The 18,562-nt window shown below is 44.7% G+C and overlaps 1 protein-coding gene across 1 annotated transcript in view; it reads left to right on the top strand.

Moving 5' to 3' along the window:
- LOC138651263 (lysine-specific demethylase 4B-like) overlaps positions 1–18,562 on the top strand; it is a 102,399-nt gene that overhangs the window by 79,512 nt on the left and 4,325 nt on the right. Inside the window, exons 9-20 of the mRNA XM_069741332.1 lie at positions 32–222; positions 2,928–3,073; positions 4,339–4,670; positions 4,761–4,875; positions 6,602–6,780; positions 6,878–7,064; positions 7,595–7,671; positions 7,963–8,018; positions 9,944–10,052; positions 10,135–10,320; positions 11,233–11,397; positions 17,641–17,760. Coding sequence (XP_069597433.1) covers positions 32–222; positions 2,928–3,073; positions 4,339–4,670; positions 4,761–4,875; positions 6,602–6,780; positions 6,878–7,064; positions 7,595–7,671; positions 7,963–8,018; positions 9,944–10,052; positions 10,135–10,320; positions 11,233–11,397; positions 17,641–17,760 — 1,863 coding nt within the window. The remainder of the gene's footprint in view (positions 1–31; positions 223–2,927; positions 3,074–4,338; positions 4,671–4,760; positions 4,876–6,601; positions 6,781–6,877; positions 7,065–7,594; positions 7,672–7,962; positions 8,019–9,943; positions 10,053–10,134; positions 10,321–11,232; positions 11,398–17,640; positions 17,761–18,562) is intronic.

Below are 18,562 nucleotides of genomic sequence, written 5' to 3'. Positions count from 1 at the left end.
TGGGCGTCAGCGTTGGATTTCCTCTTTGTAGTGCACATGTCGGAAGGACATGGTGAAGATCTCTATGGATGTCTTTGTGAAGTTCCTTCAGCCAGACCGCTATGACGTGTGGAAGAAGGGCAAGGACATCACTGTTCTTGACCACTTGAAGCCCACTGAAGTCAGCAGCCCCGAGCTGGAGGCTTGGTTGCTGAGGAAAGCTCAAGGGAAAGTAGGCCGCAGGTATCGTCTCTCACCTTCTATAAATCAGACTCTGTCCCCTTGTGACAGGACCATGACCACGTAGTGCATCCTCCATGTCACATCCTCCATGTCATATCCTCAGTATATTAGAAATGACCCCCTACCTTGTAAAGATACATATTTATTACAAATGATTTCTGAAGATATTTCATTATTCTTAACTTGAGAACAAAAATCCACTTGGTGCAACCTGCAGAAAATTGCAAGATCTATAGACCATTTTTGGGCTATAGAGGGATCCTGTCCATCCCTAGGTTCTCTTTAATTCCCCATTCCCACCTGTCGTCACCCCCATGGATGCAGCACAGGCCTCTGCGGACGTGATGATGTTCAAGTCTCCTGACTGCTGCACTCAGTCACAGGCTGCAGCGGTTATGTGATGTTGATGCAGGAGCAGATTGTAAAGTGGCCTAAGTTGTATCCATGTGTGAATATGAGAGCTTATACAGAGATTTAACCCCCCCAGGAAACTGTTTTTAGCACAGAGAACTTCTTTAACAAGAAAGGGGCAACTCCTTAACCAGGAATACTTGTCACTTTCTTTTACAATATGAATAATCTAATATATAAAGCTGAATGTGGTGTATGTGTGTGTGTATATGTATGTGTGTATGTCCGGCATTGGCATCTGCACTGTCGCAGCTACAGCCACAAAATTTTGCACAGTCACACGTCTGGACCCCGAGAGCGTCATGGGCTATGTTGTGAGGTGAAATTTTAACCCCGCGCGTTCCAATTCACCAAACAATTTTGCCCCTATCTACATAGTGGGGAAAAAGTGAAAGGAAAAGTGTTGGAGACAAATTGACAGCTGCCAGATGTGAACAAGGGGGACTTAAAGAAAAATTGCCACATGCACAAAAGTTGCAACACATGCAAAAGTTGCCTCACACAAAACTTGCACATACTCAAAACGCACCACACATAAAACTCGCCACGCGCAAAACTTGCCATGCGCAAAACTTGCTGCACACAACTTGCTACACTAACCTGTCACATGCAACTCGACACACAAAAAGTTGCTACATGCATGGCGTCACACAAAACTCGTCTCACAAAAGTCGCTGCATGCATGTCGCCACACGCAACTCAACACACACAACTTGACACTCGAAACTCGCCCTAAAACACACACAAGTCTGGTATTATCCTTCAAAAATAAAAATCTGATTAATAAGCAGACAAACTACAAGAGCAACAAATGTACCATATAGGAAATACGGCAGCTGTCAGTCACATGACCTGTCTATTATGTGTATGTGTGAGCTAATATATACTGCCAGGGGGGAGGGCTTCCTGTTGGCTGGGGATTTATCAGGCTGCCAATTTAGCTTACAAATACTGAGGTAAAAATACTGAGCAAATAACGTGTGAACGAGGTGTAATACAGGAGGAGATGACATACAGGTACATACTATATATAGGGGAGATGACACACAGGTATATACTATATACAAGAGATGACATATAGGTATATACATATAGGAGGAGATGACACACAGGTATATACTATATACAGGAGGAGATGACATACAGGTATATACTATATATAGGAGGAGATGACATACAGGTACATACTTATATACAGGAGGAGATGACACATGAATATACTATATACAGGAGGAGACGACATACAGGTATATACTATGCACAGGAGGAGATGACACAGATATATACAATATACAGGTATATACTATATACAGGAGGAGATGAGACAGATATATACTATATACAGGAGCAGATGACATACAGATACATACTATATACAGGGGAGATGACACACAGGTATATACTATATACAAGAGATGACATATAGGTATATACTATATATAGGAGGAGATGACATACAGGTAAATACTATATACAGGAGGAGATGACATACAGGTAAATACTATATACAGGAGGAGATGACCTACAGGTAAATACTATATACAGGAGGAGATGACATACAGGTATTTACTATATAAAAGAGGAGATGACACATAGGTATATACAGGAGGAGATGACATATAGCAGATATAAACTATATATACAGGGGAGATGACATACAGGTATATACTATATACAAGAGATGACATATAGGTATATACTATATATAGGAGGAGATGACATACAGGTATATACTATATACAGAAGAGATGACATACAGGTGTTATTCTATATACAGGACGAGATTACACATGGGTATATACAATATATATAGTTATTATTAAGGTGGAAGGAAGACTTGAAGTCCATCTAGTTCAACCCATAGCCTAACCTAACATGCCCTAACATACAGGAGGAGATGACATACAGCAGGTATATACTGTATACAGGGGAGATGACATACAGGTATATTCTATATACAAGAGATGACATACAGGTGTATACTATATATAAGGGAGATGACAAACAGGTATATACTGAGGGGAAAATGAGGTGTGAGTGCAAAATGAGGAGTGAGGGAAAATAGTGGAGTGATCGGAAAATGACAGATGTGAGGTCGAAATGACAAGTGGAGGGGGGAATGAAAGGAGTGAGGGGGAAAATGAGGTGTGAGGGGGAAAATGAGAGAAGTGAGGTGCTATAACTAACCACAGATTTTTACTATGCCCAGGCAACGCCGGGCTCTTCAGCTAGTAATAATAATAAAATCTGATTTCAGTGTACAAAAATGAGTGTAAATGTTTGTGTTTTCCCAGGAAATACAGAAAGCGCACCCAGCCCCGGAGGCAGAAGGTGCAAGATCAGAAAGTACTGAAGGAAGTCTTTGGTTCTGATGTTCTTTTAGATGATAAAATGGCTGATGGAACAAAGTGCGAGGATGATGGCAAAATGTGTTGTGACGGTTTGTATCTAGAACTTTGTTATCCTTTGTGTCTGAGCATGTAGTGTCGGATTCCACTCATCCCTGTGTTTTAGGGTTCTTGCTTAATATACACTACGGACGTAATAGCCACTCAGTCCTAGAGATGGAACTGCTGTTTCCTTGCAAAATTCAATGATTGTACAGAGAAGTGGGACCCCAGCGACACGGGATACTGCAGTTTGTGGCCTGTATGCAGCCTTACACTCATTAGCTATCACTAGTCACCTGGACCGTGGGAAAAAGTACTCCTGCTGGTGCTCCACACAGTAATAATGTCCTTTTTTGGGTCATACACAGTAACACTATGGTCTCCTGTGGCCCACACATGCACCATACCTTTGTTCTTGCCATGCAATAATAATAATTCCCCTGATGCCACCCACATACAGGATAAATACCTGATGGTCTGCTGTCTTTAAAAGTAACTTGAAGATGTAATTGGACATAAATCAGAAAATGATACATGAGCAGAGTGGCCATTATCTGCTCTGTATCACCACCAACAAGCATCTCACAGCTTCCTGTTCTCCTCCAGTGTAACCCCCACACTGGCAATAAGCATCCCACAGCTACCCATGTACCGTTAGTATTTTCCATCCTTACTCAATTCGTATTTCCCCAATGAGTATAATAATAAAACTTACACTCCCCTGCGGTGCCGTCATTGGGTGGTGTTAGCTCTGGCTCTCCCAGTGCTCGCATGACATTTTTATGTCATGCAATCCCTGCGGCCAATCGGCGGTGGCTTCACTCTCCCCTCCGTAGGACAAATCCTACATCCTGAAGAAGTCAGAGCTATTGCTGCTCTCAACCTACCCCCTCCAGGTGTCAATTGCGTCTGAAAGACCCTGTCAAAACAACTGGAATGGCGCAGACACTGGAGGTGTGATGTAAGTGTTATTAAGATACTGTTGGATAACCTACCGATGGAGAGAGAGTTGTATGAGTAGTGTACAGCTCCTTTTAAAAAAAGAAACACCGCTTAAAAAAGTGGTGCAAATTTTACACAGAGTAAGGCTCATCTACCAAAACCACTAAAAAGGAGCAAATTACTGGAGAAACAACCATGATGAATCGGGGCCTAGCTGTTACTATATTCTATGGCACATCACTATTAGTAGCCAGGCTTGAGTCCCTACTTACACCCAGCTAAAGTATGCAGTGAGAGAGTTAACTGTTCCATAGTACATTTAAGCCTGAGAATGTTCACAAATGTTGCTTTCTTTTTTTTTATATTTTCCCAGACATTTTGGAGAATCCTCTAGCGACATTTCCTTGTTTTTTGAAACCCAAGAAAGCAAGATGTGGCAAGAAACAGAGGGCCCTGGTTGAAGGCCATTTATTTAACTTTTCCAGTATAAAAACTTCAGACCCTTCTGTAGACCCATCAACAGAGGATGACTTGAAGCCTCTGCGTGCAATTCCCAAGCTCTATGTTGTCCCCAAGTCAAAGAAGATTGTGTTTGAGAAAACACGGATGTCCTGCCAAGAAGCGTTTGAACACTTTGCCTCAAAATTTGACAGGCAAGAAGAGGATCAATCTATTGGAATTTCCAAAAAAGTGGAAGTGCCCAAGGTGCGTTACGGTTACATCTGCTTATGGGTACTTGCTTGTAAAATTGCCCCAAATTTAATGTAATGGTCTGCACTTATCGTATCTTTTCAGCATAAGGCCCTTTTCCCAGAGATGAAAATTAAGAAAAGCAGGCGCCATCCACTGGGAAGACCACCAACCCGCTCTCCCTTGTCGGTAGTCAAGCAGGACGTCTCCAGTGATGATGGTAAAGATCTGGCTAGATCGGCAAGCCAAGTTTCCAGTTTTGCTCCTGTTCCTTTGTGCAAGGTTGAAATGTATCTGCTTTGTAGCTATAAAATAATCCAAGATGCAAGACCTTTTTATGAAATGGAAGAGTTCCTTCAAATTAGTTTTGAGCAGGACGCCAGGACTAAGAGGACCATGGAGCAGATATTGCCTGCTTCTTCCCACCCACCTCAGCTTGACTGACATGAAGAAACCAATCGGTCAAGCAGAGCCAGGTGGGGAGGAGTGTATGGAGTCAGTCATCTGCAACCAAAAATCTATGTATGCTGGATTTTTTTTCAGCAGTCGCTGTTGGTCACGGATTGCAATGCAATCCCATTGACAATTAGATGAGATGTCGCAATGTGAAACTGCAATCTTCACTTTGCCGTGTGGCCACAGCTTTGTCCTTAAAGAGAACCTGCCAGTCAATTCCTGCTGCCTAAACCACGGGCCACATGCATCAGAGACTAGCTGCAGAATTGCAGCCAAGTATATTTTACTCTGAAACACTGGAGCGGTTTGGAGATAACCTAGTTTGCCGAGCCAGCCAGGAACCATAGGGAGAGACACCACCCCTGGTCACCTTCTCCCCACACCACTCCAGATGGTTGACAGGTCTCTACCTATGTATAGACACTAGAGTGAGGCCATAAGAAGCCGGCTGGCGTTGGTGCTTTATTAGTCTGGTCTGTGGCTACCAGTGGGCTTTCTCCAGAAGCCTTAACCATTCGCTCAGATGGAGTAAACTGGAATAAACTGTGGAAATGCACTTCAGTGATTATATGCTCGTACCATATGAGGTTTCATCAAGAATTGTAATGGACAGGATATAAGGTCTAGTAATGGGCATTTTAAAATGAGTGCAGCACTTAGTATATGAAATTCTCCCGCTATGGTCCCGAGCCGGATCTTCTATGTTTTCTCTAAAACGCCAGATCATTTCCGAATAAAACATAACTGGCTGCAATCACACATTCTGGCTCAGATTCCTGCTGCCCTTTTGGTTTGGGCAGCATCAGTCGACAGGTTCCTTTTTTAAAGGGGTTGTTTCATGTTCATAAATGGTTAAAATTGCAAAATGCTTGTAAAAGGCAAATTTAACTCTTCTTTAAAATCTTCTTCTTTAGAACGGGGGTGGATTCTTAATCTTCTAGTATACAGGTTTTTGCCTTGATTATCAGCCGCCGTTTTTCTAGGCCAGGTGGTCGCACTTGCTGGAAGGAAAAGTTCTTCTCGGCTGCAGAGCCCCTTTGCTCCTCCAGGGATGCAGCTCCGCTCCCAATACTCTGATAACAGCTCATTGGTGGCAACGGCTGTCCGAACCCCATTTATCTGATAATGATCATATGGCGTAAGGATAGGTCATCAATATCACTGTAATGTGGACAGTCAAGTAACAATTTTTTTTCTATATTTTCAGTACCCTTTTCCTGTAAACTCTAATTATTTAGCCATATGTCGTCTGCTCGGGAGTGTGGCGGGTGCACGAGCGCCATGCTAGAGTCCCCACCCCACGTTGTTTATTGGCTGTAATGTTGCAGCCAGCATGGCTACGGCATTACAGCTCATGGCTGGCAATCCCCGCATGCGGGGCGGGGACCCGATCACGGCACTTGAGCCCCCGCGTACCCAAGCACCCCAATGCACGATCGATTGGTGAACACGCTCGCTCATCACTACTAACCACCTCTTCTGATTTTCAGATTCTATCCCGTTCTCTACCGAAGATGACGCTGGTGACACGGAGACCCTACCTAACCTTCTGTCACACTTGTGGAAGAACAAGCCACCCAATTTTTTGGCAGAGCGGAGATTCAACGCCATAGCTGCGCTGGTGAAGCCATACTGCGCAGTGTGTTCCCTCTTCTCTCCTTGCCAACAGGTATTGAGTCCTCCTCGTCTCCTCTATGATGTTCTCCTTTTCTTCCTAGGTCTACCCCACATACCACCCTGTATCACATGATGCTTTTACTTTCTAGGATATTTCTCAGCTGACGGAGTCAGTCAGTCCTAAACGAGGCCAGAAAACGAAGCCCATTATACCAGAAATGTGTTTTACACCCAGTGAAAGCAATATGGATCCTTTACCAGTCAGCACTTACATTGGAGAAGATGGCACAAGTCCCCTGCTGTCTTGTGTAAAATGCTGTGTGCAGGTCCATGCCAGTGAGTGTTTCCCATTAATGTTCTAGTCTGGCAATTCCCTCTTTAACTTAGAGTTTCTGTCATTTTTATTTCATAAATCAGAATTAAAATAAGAAACTTTATCATATATTTGCTTTTTTCTCCTCCTGAACGCCTCTTCCAATTCATGGGGAAATTCAGTGGAGGCAGATCTCGCTATTGCTGAGATGGGAGATGACAGTTGGTGCTTTTAAAATTCTATGGAGGGGGTGGAGCTCTAAGCAATGGGAATATGGGAGGAGCTAGAGGCACACGGACACTCTGCTGCACATAGAACTTTATGAGCACCAGCTGTCATCTCCTAGCTAAGTAATGGGAAAATCTGTGGTCACTGAAGGCACATTATATCATTTTGTGAATTCTCAGTTCTGGGGGGGAGAAAGAAGCAGATTTATTTAATAAAATATTTTACTATGTTCCTTATTTTCATGTGTACTATTGATTTATGAAAAATAAAATGAAGGCTACTTTTTAACGTCTTACAATACTGTGATTTTTTTTTTTTTTTTCAGGCTGTTACGGAATTCGTCCAGATTTAGTGAAGGAGAATTGGATCTGCTCACGTTGCTCAGCTTGTGCTTGGAATGCTGTGAGTACCCATCTTTCTTATTGTTCATAGCTAATTTCTCTACAAAAATACCCCCAAACCAGTCTGCCAACACCCCTGCCCATACGTACCTGACCACCCTATTTCTCTAGTCACCTGTATTCCTTGTTAGTTCCAGCAGTCCCTCCAAATGTAATCTAGGACTGGGAACCTGCTCGCCATGTTCTCTCACTGGTGACTGATGTCATTAGATTAACTCATGCAGAAAGGGGGCGTCTTGTAAATTGGGGTAGATTATGTCTTGGCTGCTCCATTTATTTATTCTTTCTACAGCACTGCAGTTTATGTAATCTTCGAGGAGGTGCCTTGAAGACGACTACAGACAAAAGGTGTGTATCATTGTCGGTAACCTTTTATATCCTCACTACCTTTTAGTTCACCTTGGGTTTGTAAGAAAACGTTAAAGGCGTTATCTGGGGCTATTCTATGTATTTCTTATGGTTTTAAGATCTAACAGGCAGGTAGCCATTAACCACTTGCCTGTTCTGCCCGGCGCCGATCTCTGCCAGCTCGGAGCGGTCACAAACTACTCCTGCCAGCAATAATACGTCTTCCAATGACCTCAATACTACAGAGCAGCGCCTTCTCTTCCACTCTGTTCTGTTGATGGGGCGTCACTGTCGATGTCCGTTTTGTTAACAACTGGCTCCCCGCTAGCTTACTACAGGGAGCCCGGCTGTCAATCAGCATGACAGCTCGGCAGTCAATCGGCATCACGTCTGCAGTCACACCCTGTCGACAGAGCAGCCCATTAGAGGAAGAGCTGTTCTGTTGACGTGTAGCAGCAGGATTGCCATCAGGAGAAGTCTGTCTGTCTCTCCGGACACAACAGTCGGGTAGTTAGCAACTACCCCATGGGGGTAAAAAGTCCCTGATAACCCCTAGTCGTCATTTGTGTTTTTCTTTTTTCTTTTTTTTTTTGGCACTTTTTTATTTTCGTCTTGTAGAATTTGTTTGCTTGCCTCTGCACCAATATATATATATATATATAACATATATACTCGAGTATAAGCTGACCTGAGTATAGGCCGACCCCATTAATTTTGCCACAAAAAACTGGGAAAACTTAATGACTCGAGTATAAGCCTAGGGTGGAAAATGCGGCAGCTACCGGTGAATGTCAAAAGTAAAAATAGATACCAATAAAAGTAAAATTAATTGAGACATCAGTAGGTTAAGTGTTTTTGAATATCCATATTGAATCAGGAGCCCCATATAATGCTCCATAAAGTTTATGATGGCCCCATAAGATGTTCCATATTAAAATATGCCCCTTATAATTCTGCATAAAGGTTAATAATGGCCCCATAAGATGCTCCATAAAGATATTTGCCCCATATAGTGCTGCACAAACGTTATGGCCCCATAAGATGCTCCATACAGACACTTGCCCCATTTGCTGTTGCTGCGATAAAAAAAAAATCACATACTCACCTCTCCGTCGCTCAGGCCCCCGGCACTTTCAGTATTCACCTGCTCCTCGTTCCGGTGCTGCTCTGTCTTCAGCGTCTTCTGTACTGAGGTTCAGGCAGAGGGCGCACACTAACCACGTCACTGCGCCCTCTGACCTGAGCGTCACTGCAGAAGACGCTGAAGACAGCGGCGGCTGGAATGGGGAACAGGTGAGTATCGCGCAGCTCAGCGCTCCTCCACCCCATTATACTCACCTGGTCCTGGCGCTGTGCAGTCCCTGCTTCCCCGGAGGTGGAGCCGCATATTCATTACTGTAATGAGTGGTACCATGTGACCGCTCAGTACAGGAAGAAGCTGCCGGCGCCGGGGAAAAGACGTGCAGGTACCGCGCCAGGAGCAGGTGAGTATAACTAGACAGCCCCCGCTCCCCCTCCACTGCCGACCCCTGGGTATGACTCGAGTATAAGCCAAGAGGGGGACTTTCAGCACCAAAAAATGGGCTGAAAATCTCGGCTTATACTCGAGTATATACGGTATATATTTTTATTTTATTTTTGTTTTCTTTGAACTGTTTTGCAACTTGTTTTTTCTTATTTATTTATTTTTGCAAAAATTTACATTTTTTTTTAACATGTTGCAAAAATTTGGAGAATGGAGTAAACGTGCGCCAAAAAATAGACCAAAAAAAGGCACGAATGCATTATTGGTTTGGGTTTTTGTTCAGTTGACAAAATCTCTTCCAGTTTTGGCAAATGCTTTCCATACGCCTTTTGAAGGGTGCACGAACACAGGTTTTGTTAAGTGACATGTCTAATTTTGTCACCTCCAAATTGATTTTCAGGTGGGCGCACATTGTCTGCGCCATTGCTGTTCCTGAAGCTTGCTTTGTAAATGTGATTCAGCGCCACCCCGTGGACATTAGTAGCATTCCAGAACAGAGGTGGAGACTGGTAAGTCCGGAAAAAGAAATGTGCTGTTTTCGCTGCTGTAGAATTTGTGGACGGGATTAACATTTGGTATTCTCGAATTCAGAGATGTGTGTATTGCCGGAAGAAAATCCGAAAAGAGGTTGCTGCCTGTGTCCAGTGTTCTGTCGATCGATGTTCCACCTCATTCCATGTCACATGTGCTCACGCCGCTGGGATATCGATGGAGCCTGACGACTGGCCTTATGTGGTGTCCATTACATGCTTCAAACACAAGGCCAACGGGCAATCTGTAAGTAATATTCACCCAGCTCTGGTCATCATGTCTGAGATAGCAGGCCGTTCCATGCAGGGAATTGGCGTTGGTACTTAATGGAGGCCACAACATTCCAGTAAGGCCAGAGGACGTGGCCGCGGAGCGCATGCGTCACATTTCATGCGCCTTATTGTAGTCTCGTGGTTGTAAACTATTACCCGCTGCTGTTTTCAGACGCTCCATCTGGCCTCACCCTTGTTCTTTCTTGGGTTTTCCATCACCCTTGGGAATAGGATTGGCACTCATTAAACAATATTGATGACAGAAGAAAAGTTGAGGATTTGTCCTCATCGATGATTTATCAATGGAGACCATCCTATTAGCGCTTTCCCTTCCATCCCGCCTGACAATGATTTGTGCACATACCCTTTGGCTATGTTCACATGAAGCATTTTTTTGCCAGTAAAACCTGAGATGACAGCAATCTTATGCAGACGCCTATTTTCCTGACTGATTTTGAGAACTTCATCATGACAATTCTTGCAGCCTATTTGCAGTGTTTTTTTTACCCATAAAAAAGCAATGAGAAAGTTAAAAAAAAGTAAAAAAATTGATTACAGTGCTGTCACTTACTGGGCTGCTTGCTGTAGTTTTGGTAAAATCACGGTCTAATCACGGACTAAGATATGTAAAGTCTCGGTATATACTGTGAACGAATACACAGTGGGAGCAGAGCTCCGCGTTTTGGAGTGGATATTCCTCCGCTTGCTCCAGGCCGTTCTCTGGCATACCACATCAGTCCGTGGGGCTGATGCTACAGCTTGGAGACGGCGGTCAGAAGAGACGAGTGTGTTCTGAAAATCACAGTGGCGGCAAATCCAATCAACTTTGCACTGTCTTTGGAAACTAGTAATATCATTAGTGTCATTAGTTGCCTTTTTCTTACAGATTCCAGACTCCAAGGAGGTGAGTGTGGGTCAGACTGTGATTGGACGAAATCGCAATGGTTTGTACTATCGATGCCGGGTCATTGGATGCGCTACTCACATTTTCTATGAAGTCAACTTTGACGATGGCTCGTACAGTGACAACGTGTATCCCGAAAATATCATGGTGAGATTTGTCTTACACTGGGTAGAATAAATACTGTCAATTTATAAACCAAATATTTGCTCCCCATTAGAAAGGAGCACTGCATTGTCATTATCCTTCATATTACTTTGAAGTAGCATTCTTGAAATAATTTTCTATTAGAAATGCAACTCCATGGGGCGTGGCCTGAGAGTCCATGTGAACGGACGTGCGGCAGGGAGCTCCCGCTGCTGTATATTCAATAATCCTACAGAGCCGCTGCTGTTCGGTCCCTGACGGGGCTTACCGGCTGCGGGGAGACTTGGAGAGTCCGGCGGTGCTGAGTGGTAGCGCTGGAACCGGCGAATATGACCAGGAGACGGCAGAAGGACGCGGGAGCCGGGGATGCAGGCGCAATCCAAGATGGCGCCGATACAAGGGAGAAGGCAGACAAGGAGAACGCCGCATGTAGAAAGCGCATGGAGGTAGCGGCAAAGCTCCAGCAGTTTGCCAGAGCGGAGGCCGCAGAGGAGGGAGCCGGAGCTGATACCGAGGAGGAGGAGGAGAGCCCATCAGGAGAACATGAGGTACAACAGGGGAGAAAGGAGAGCAAAATGGCGGTGGCAGAAGGGGGACCCGAGGAAATGGCGCCAGAAGCTGAGCCTACCTTGAGAGACGTTTTTGTGCTGGTTTCTTCATGTAAACAGTCTCTGACTTTACAGATACAGGAGGTTAAGGGAGACACAGCCCAGATAAACGCAGCCATGCAGAAGATTGACAAACGTGTGGGGGAGGTAGAGGAGAGAGTGAGCACTGCAGAAGACCATATAGTGCAGCTGCAAAAAGCAGAGAAAAAGTTCACTCAAGCAATAGCTGAATTGGCGGCAAAAAATGAGGACCTTGAGAACAGGTCCAGAAGAAACAATATTCGCATAGTGGGCATCCCTGAAAAAGCTGAAGGGAGGAATCCAACTGAGTATATTGAAAACTGGCTGTTAGAGACTTTTGGAGATATGGCGCTAACAAAAGTGTTCGCGGTAGAGAGAGCGCATAGGGTCCCGCCGAAACCACCTGTCCCTGGAGCGAATCCCCGTACCATGCTTGCCAAAATTCTAAATTATAGAGACAGAGACATTATCCTGAGGAAGGCTAGAGATATGACGGATCTGACAGTTGAAGGCCAAAAGATTGCTATCTACCCGGACTATTCTGCCCTGGTGCAGAAACAACGGATGATGTTCACGGGTATCAAGAGACGGTTGAGGGAGCTGGGAGTGCAGTACTCTATGATGTTTCCAGCAAGACTGAGGGTGGTGGCGTTTGATAAAATTCATTTTTTTCAGAAGCCGGAGGAAGCTACCCAGTGGATTGATATTAATGCTAAAAGGCTTAAAGGAAAAGGAGACTGAAACTGTGGGAAGAGTCTGAATGTGATTACTTCTCTGTCAGTTGGAAAAGAATCTTGTGATTGACAACTCAGGGGGTATGGGTGGTGAAGAAGGGAGCTGGATTGTAATCAGTTAAAGTTAAAGGGATGGTGTAACGGCTGCTGGGAAAGGGGGAGGAAGGGTAAGCGGCATATTATAAGTATATGCAGGTTTCTTGCGTGTGTAAATAATTCTATGTTAAAATATTTTGAGACGTTGTTTTTCAAAATGTATGGAATCCTGTTATGTACAGTGGTGGGAGGAGGGTTGGGAAGGCAATGCCAAACGGAGTGTTCGCTATGGGCGATGATGCCCCACTCTTGAAAAGAGGTGGAATGGTTAGATGTGAGGGGGGATGGGGGGGAGGGGGAATTGGGAGAGGTGGGGGAGGGAAGTTAGACAGCTCGTGCTCAAGAATGATGATACTCTTAGTGAAGATGAGTCAATTGATGGGGACCCGTTTTAAGATTTTGTGCTGGAATGTGAGAGGCCTAGGGGAAAAATCTAGACGAGCCGCGAGTTTGCAATATGCAAGAGACCAACGGGCCTCAATGATATGCTTGCTGGAGACGCATTTGGTAAGGGAAAAGGTGGATGTCCTAAATAGACGTTGGATTCAAAAGGGATACCACTCTACCTTCTCCACGTATGCAAGAGGAGTCTCAATCTTGGTTCCAGCGGGAGTTCAGTATGAGGAGGTGAAGGTATATGTGGATGTGGATGGGCAGTACGTACTAATACAGTGTATATTGTATGGAGTGATGATGTGTGTTGCTGCGATGTATATTCCGCCCCCCTACTCTAGCAGGAAGATTAGAGAAGTAATGGAGCGAGTGGAAAGATGGGGGCCAACACCGTTAATGATTATCGGGGATCTAAATAACATCTGTGATGATTATTGGGACAAAAATAAAAATACTTAGAATAGGTCGGAGGGACACATTACAACATTTGGCACCTATATACAGGAGATAGGTATGATTGATCTTTGGAGGGTCAGACATATTGGGGAAAGAGGGTACTCATGTTATTCACCAGCGCATGCCACGCTCTCTAGAATTAATATGGCTCTGGGTAACAGGATCTTAGACACACTGGTTGGGGAGGTGAGATATCTGCCAAGGGCCTTGTCAGACCATAGCCCAATTGAAGTAGAGGTTAGATTGGAGGGGGCACGTTCGATAAATGGGAGAGATTGGAAGATTCATCCTAATTGGTTACAGAGCATTGAGTTGGAAAGTATAGGACGGGAGGTGGCGGAGTTCTTTGTCCTAAATGATGGAAGCACAGACGCTCTTACGATTTGGGATGCAATGAAGGCGTATCTGAGGGGACTACTCTTTAGGGACATTAGTAGGTGTAAGCGGAGGACGAGGGAGGCAGAAAAGGCGGCAGTTGAGGAGTTGAAGGAGGCAGAAGATGGGATGACCACACTGGGAACTCCTGAGGCAGAGAGAAGGATGAAAAATGCACAAAACCATTTGGAAAAAATTCTGTTAGACAAAGCTGAGAGGAAGCGGGATTTCCAAAGAGTGTTGTTTTATCAGGAAGGAGAAACAGTGGGACATATGCTGTCGGTGGTGGCTGCTGCTCAGAGAGGATCTTCATATATACACTCTTTGGAACCTACAAGTGGAGGTAGAATAACGGAAACGCCTGAGATTTTGAGGGCCTTCGCGGACTTCTATGCAGATTTGTATTCCTCCCGGTTGGGGGAATCGGTCGAGGATACATTGACCTTCTTGGAGGGTCTGGATCTGCCGAGACTGAATGAGGCAGATAGGGAGAGCCTTGAGGCCCCTATCACTGAGGAGGAATTGAGTCGGGCATTGATGTCCATGGCTAATGGGAAGGCGCCTGGGGTTGATGGGTTACCCGCTGAGATTTATAAAGGTTTGGCAGAAGTGTTGATTCCTAGATTAAAAATGGTACTGGAGGAAGCTAGGTCCTGTGGGTGCTTGCCAGCCTCTATGAGAGAGGCCATAATAGTGGTTATTCCAAAGGAGGATAAGGATTTGGGGAAGCCGGAGTCGTACCGACCAATTTCCTTACTAACTATTGATGTCAAGCTTCTGGCCAAGGTGTTGGCTCTCCGTCTCTCTAGTGTTATTGCGAGTCTGGTGCATTCGGACCAGTCTGGCTTTATGCCTGATAGGTCAACGGCGATTAATTTGCGGAGGCTATATGTGAATCTGCAGGTGGAGTCTGACAACTGTGGTCGAAGAGTGATTGTATCGTTAGATGCCCATAAGGCGTTTGACAGTGTTGAGTGGGGATACCTATGGCAGGTGTTGGAATGTATGGGGTTTGGTCCGCAGTTTGTGTCCTGGATACAGCTGTTGTATTCATTACCGTCGGCTAGAATTAGAGTGAACAGGGAGCTGTCTCGGCCTATAGAGCTGGCTAGGGGTACTAGGCAGGGATGCCCGCTCTCACCCCTCCTGTTTGCTTTAGCTGTAGAACCTCTTGCTGCTAAGATTCGGCAGTCTGATAGAGTCCCTGGGTTTAGGTATGGGAAAATTGAGGAAAAAATAGCGCTATACGCGGATGACGTTTTGCTGTTCCTGGCTGATCCGAATGATTCACTGAGAGGGGCCATTGAAATTGTTGAGAGATTTGGTACCGTGTCGGGACTAACAATTAATTGGGGTAAATCGGTTCTTTTTAGGGTGGATGACGTAGGAGAGAATGTGAGTGAGGATGTTGGGGATGAGAGGCTAAAGGTGGTTTCCCAATTTAAATACCTTGGAATATGGATTTCGGTCCCAATTGCGGAGTTCCTACAAAGGAATTTGACTCCTGTTATGGGGGTACTCAAGGCGAAGGTAGATGCCTGGAATAAACTGCATCTATCGGTGGTCGGAAGGGTTAACCTTATTAAGATGGTCCTGATGCCTAAAATTCTATATGTTTTACACAATGCGCCAATTTGGATCCCTCGGGGGAAGTTCAGGCAGATTAATGCCCTCTTTAGAAGTTTGATATGGGGGAGACAATATCCACGTATTAGCCTGGAGACGCTTCAGCGACCCAAGGAAGATGGTGGTTTGGCTTTGCCCAACCCGGAAATATATTTTCTTGCAGCCCAGAGTCAGCATTTGAAGGGCTGGGCGCGAGGGGCGTCATCCAGTGCAGTACAACACCTGATGGAAGAGGTGACAGGCCGACGACCGGTGGTTCAGTGTTTGGAAGATGGCTCCTTGGGCGCTTTAGGGAAATTATATCCAACCCTGTTCCTGATTCGTAAATTATGGAATAGACTAAGGCAGATTCGTGGGGTTACAGGGCTGACTAAATTCACACCGATATGGGCTAACAACAATTTAAAGGAATTCGAGGCTCTGGGAGGACTGATGGAATGGCAGAATAAGAGAATTTGCTTTGTTCACCAGATAATCCAGCAGCAAGCATTGAAATCCTTTTCCCAATTGCAGGTAGAGTTTGGTCTGAGATCAACAGGGGAATATCAGTATGCGCAGATGAGACATGCCTTTAGAGCTCAGAATAAGAAAGCTGATATCAGGATTCAAGATGATATAGTTTTGGAGTATGTGTGTGGTGACGGGACCACAAGGGGAGTTATTTCCACCCTGTATAAGGACCTTATGCACACGTTTTTGCTTGATTTCCCTATAAAGGCGAGAGCTAAGTGGGAGACAGAAGTGGGGCCGATGGAGAATGAAACCTGGGAATCGGTGATGGAGTGGGTTCCGCGACTATCCTTGAGTGAACCATATAGACTCTCGCAGCTATATATTTTGCACAGAGTATATAAATCTCCGGAAGTGCTACACAAAGCGGGGTTGCGTGCCAATTCTGAGTGTCCGAGTTGTGCGAGTGAGAATGCAGGAATATATCACATGATGTGGACGTGTCCTAGGCTGGCTGCTTTTTGGGTGGTGGTCTTGAGCCGGGTTGAAGTAGCTTATAAGTGTAGAGTTCTTAGAGACCCGATAGTATGCTTGCTGGGATATGTGGAAGAAATTGGAGTTGACAATACCTGGAAGATTGCAATCGCTAGGCTACTATACATGGCTAGGAAAGTGATAGCACGAAATTGGATAAATGCTGAACATTGGGGTAATGTTGGGGTTTATTAAAATAAGAAAATGTGCATGTAACATATTGTAATGTAAATGGCATTCTGATGTTCTTCTTTATATTGTTAATAAAAATCTATTTAAATCAAGAAATGCAACTCCACTCAACAAGGGGTTTTCGCTAGTTTTCTAGCGTAAAACATCTTGCTCGGGATTGTTGCAAATTTTTGTTGTTTTTACGCCTGTCCTGGCCAACTACACTAAAGTAGGGGGTGCTGGGACTTGGGTAGGTGTGCCTGGCAAATTCGGCAAAATTTCCTCCTCTTCAGTGTCCCTGGCTGGAGTAACATTTCTAGCGGAGGCACACGGCAGTGGAAAGATGCACCTGAAACAACGCCAGTCTTAAAGGGACTCTGTCATCACAGAATGACTCTTCAACCCCAGTACAGTCTCTCTGTGCACCCGTAGTGTGGCTAAACAGTTCCGTGCATGTTCCTATCTTCTTGTTTTCCATCTGTCTCCCACCCTTCTCAGGCTCTGAGAAGCCAAAGCCGTTAATCAAAGAGGAGTGTGGAGATAGTGGGGAAAACAAGCAAGCGGGAAGGCATAGTTAAATATTTGGTCACTCCATGGTGCACCGAGCATCTATACTTGGTTGTAACAGTCATTCTGTGCCGACAGTCCCTTTATATAAATTGGGGCCATAGTGTAAAGGTCGAAAACACACACATACTACCCGGTATGTGTGCGCACACCGTATATATGTATGTACACACATCTTTGTCATGTGGTCATTTTTTCTTTTTTTTTTTCTTTAGAGCAGAGATTGTATGCAAAATGGGCCACCGGCAGAAGGAGAAGTTGTGGATCTCAGGTGGATAGATGGAAATATCTACAAAGCAAAATTCATTTCCTCTAAAGTGAGCCTCATTTATCAGGTAGGTAATTTAATTATTTAGGTTAAAAAAGACGCAATCATCATGTTAAAGTGATGTCATGCGGAAGCAGGGCTCGTCTTTGCTCTCCAGATTTTCTCCTTACAATGCGCACTGACTGTGCGCTCTCTTACTCTTCATTTTTCATCAGAGCCAGTGAGAAAGCGCACTGTCACTGTGCATTAAAATTAATATTGTGCTGTGACAAGATCCTACTGATCATAAGTCGCAATTGACAACTGTCGTATGCTCTGTAGAGCAGGGACTAGCCCAGCCCCTGAAACTCACAACACTGACGTTTCGTGGAAGGGGCAGAGGCTACAGCAGTCTCCCCCCTGATGACGTCTCGTTTGAGAATCCCAGCATGCACTGGGGATTCTCAAGTGAAGCCTCATAAATCTGCATGTAGAAAAAAAAATATAGAGAGCAGTTAGAGTAGTAAGGGAATGATCGGGAGTGGTTAACTGTAATATATTAGAAAAGAGATTAGATTATTACATCAGGCAGACATTTAGGATTAAAATAAATATCAGTTTGACTAGTTTCAGTGGGAAAAAAATGGTTTGTCCTACAGGCCAAAACTGACTTCCAAGGGTTTATGCAAATTGCCTCTTCTGAGAAAAAGAGGACTTAACTCTGTAGCGCCACCTATTGGAAGTAGCGATCCTACAAGTCACAATCAACTCTTTAACGAGTTGTGCAATATGACTTGGGATAAAAGCCAAATCAATATCTCAATTCGCAGACACGGTGTTTCGGGCTTTTGGCCCTCGTCAGTGCAAAGCATGAGAACTAATCAGGCTAG

The sequence above is a fragment of the Ranitomeya imitator genome, chromosome 1, assembly GCF_032444005.1.
Source record: "Ranitomeya imitator isolate aRanImi1 chromosome 1, aRanImi1.pri, whole genome shotgun sequence".
Classification (NCBI taxonomy): domain Eukaryota; kingdom Metazoa; phylum Chordata; class Amphibia; order Anura; family Dendrobatidae; genus Ranitomeya; species Ranitomeya imitator.
The sequence above is the reverse complement of the archived record's forward strand: the minus strand, read 5'-3'. Positions and strand labels throughout refer to the sequence as shown.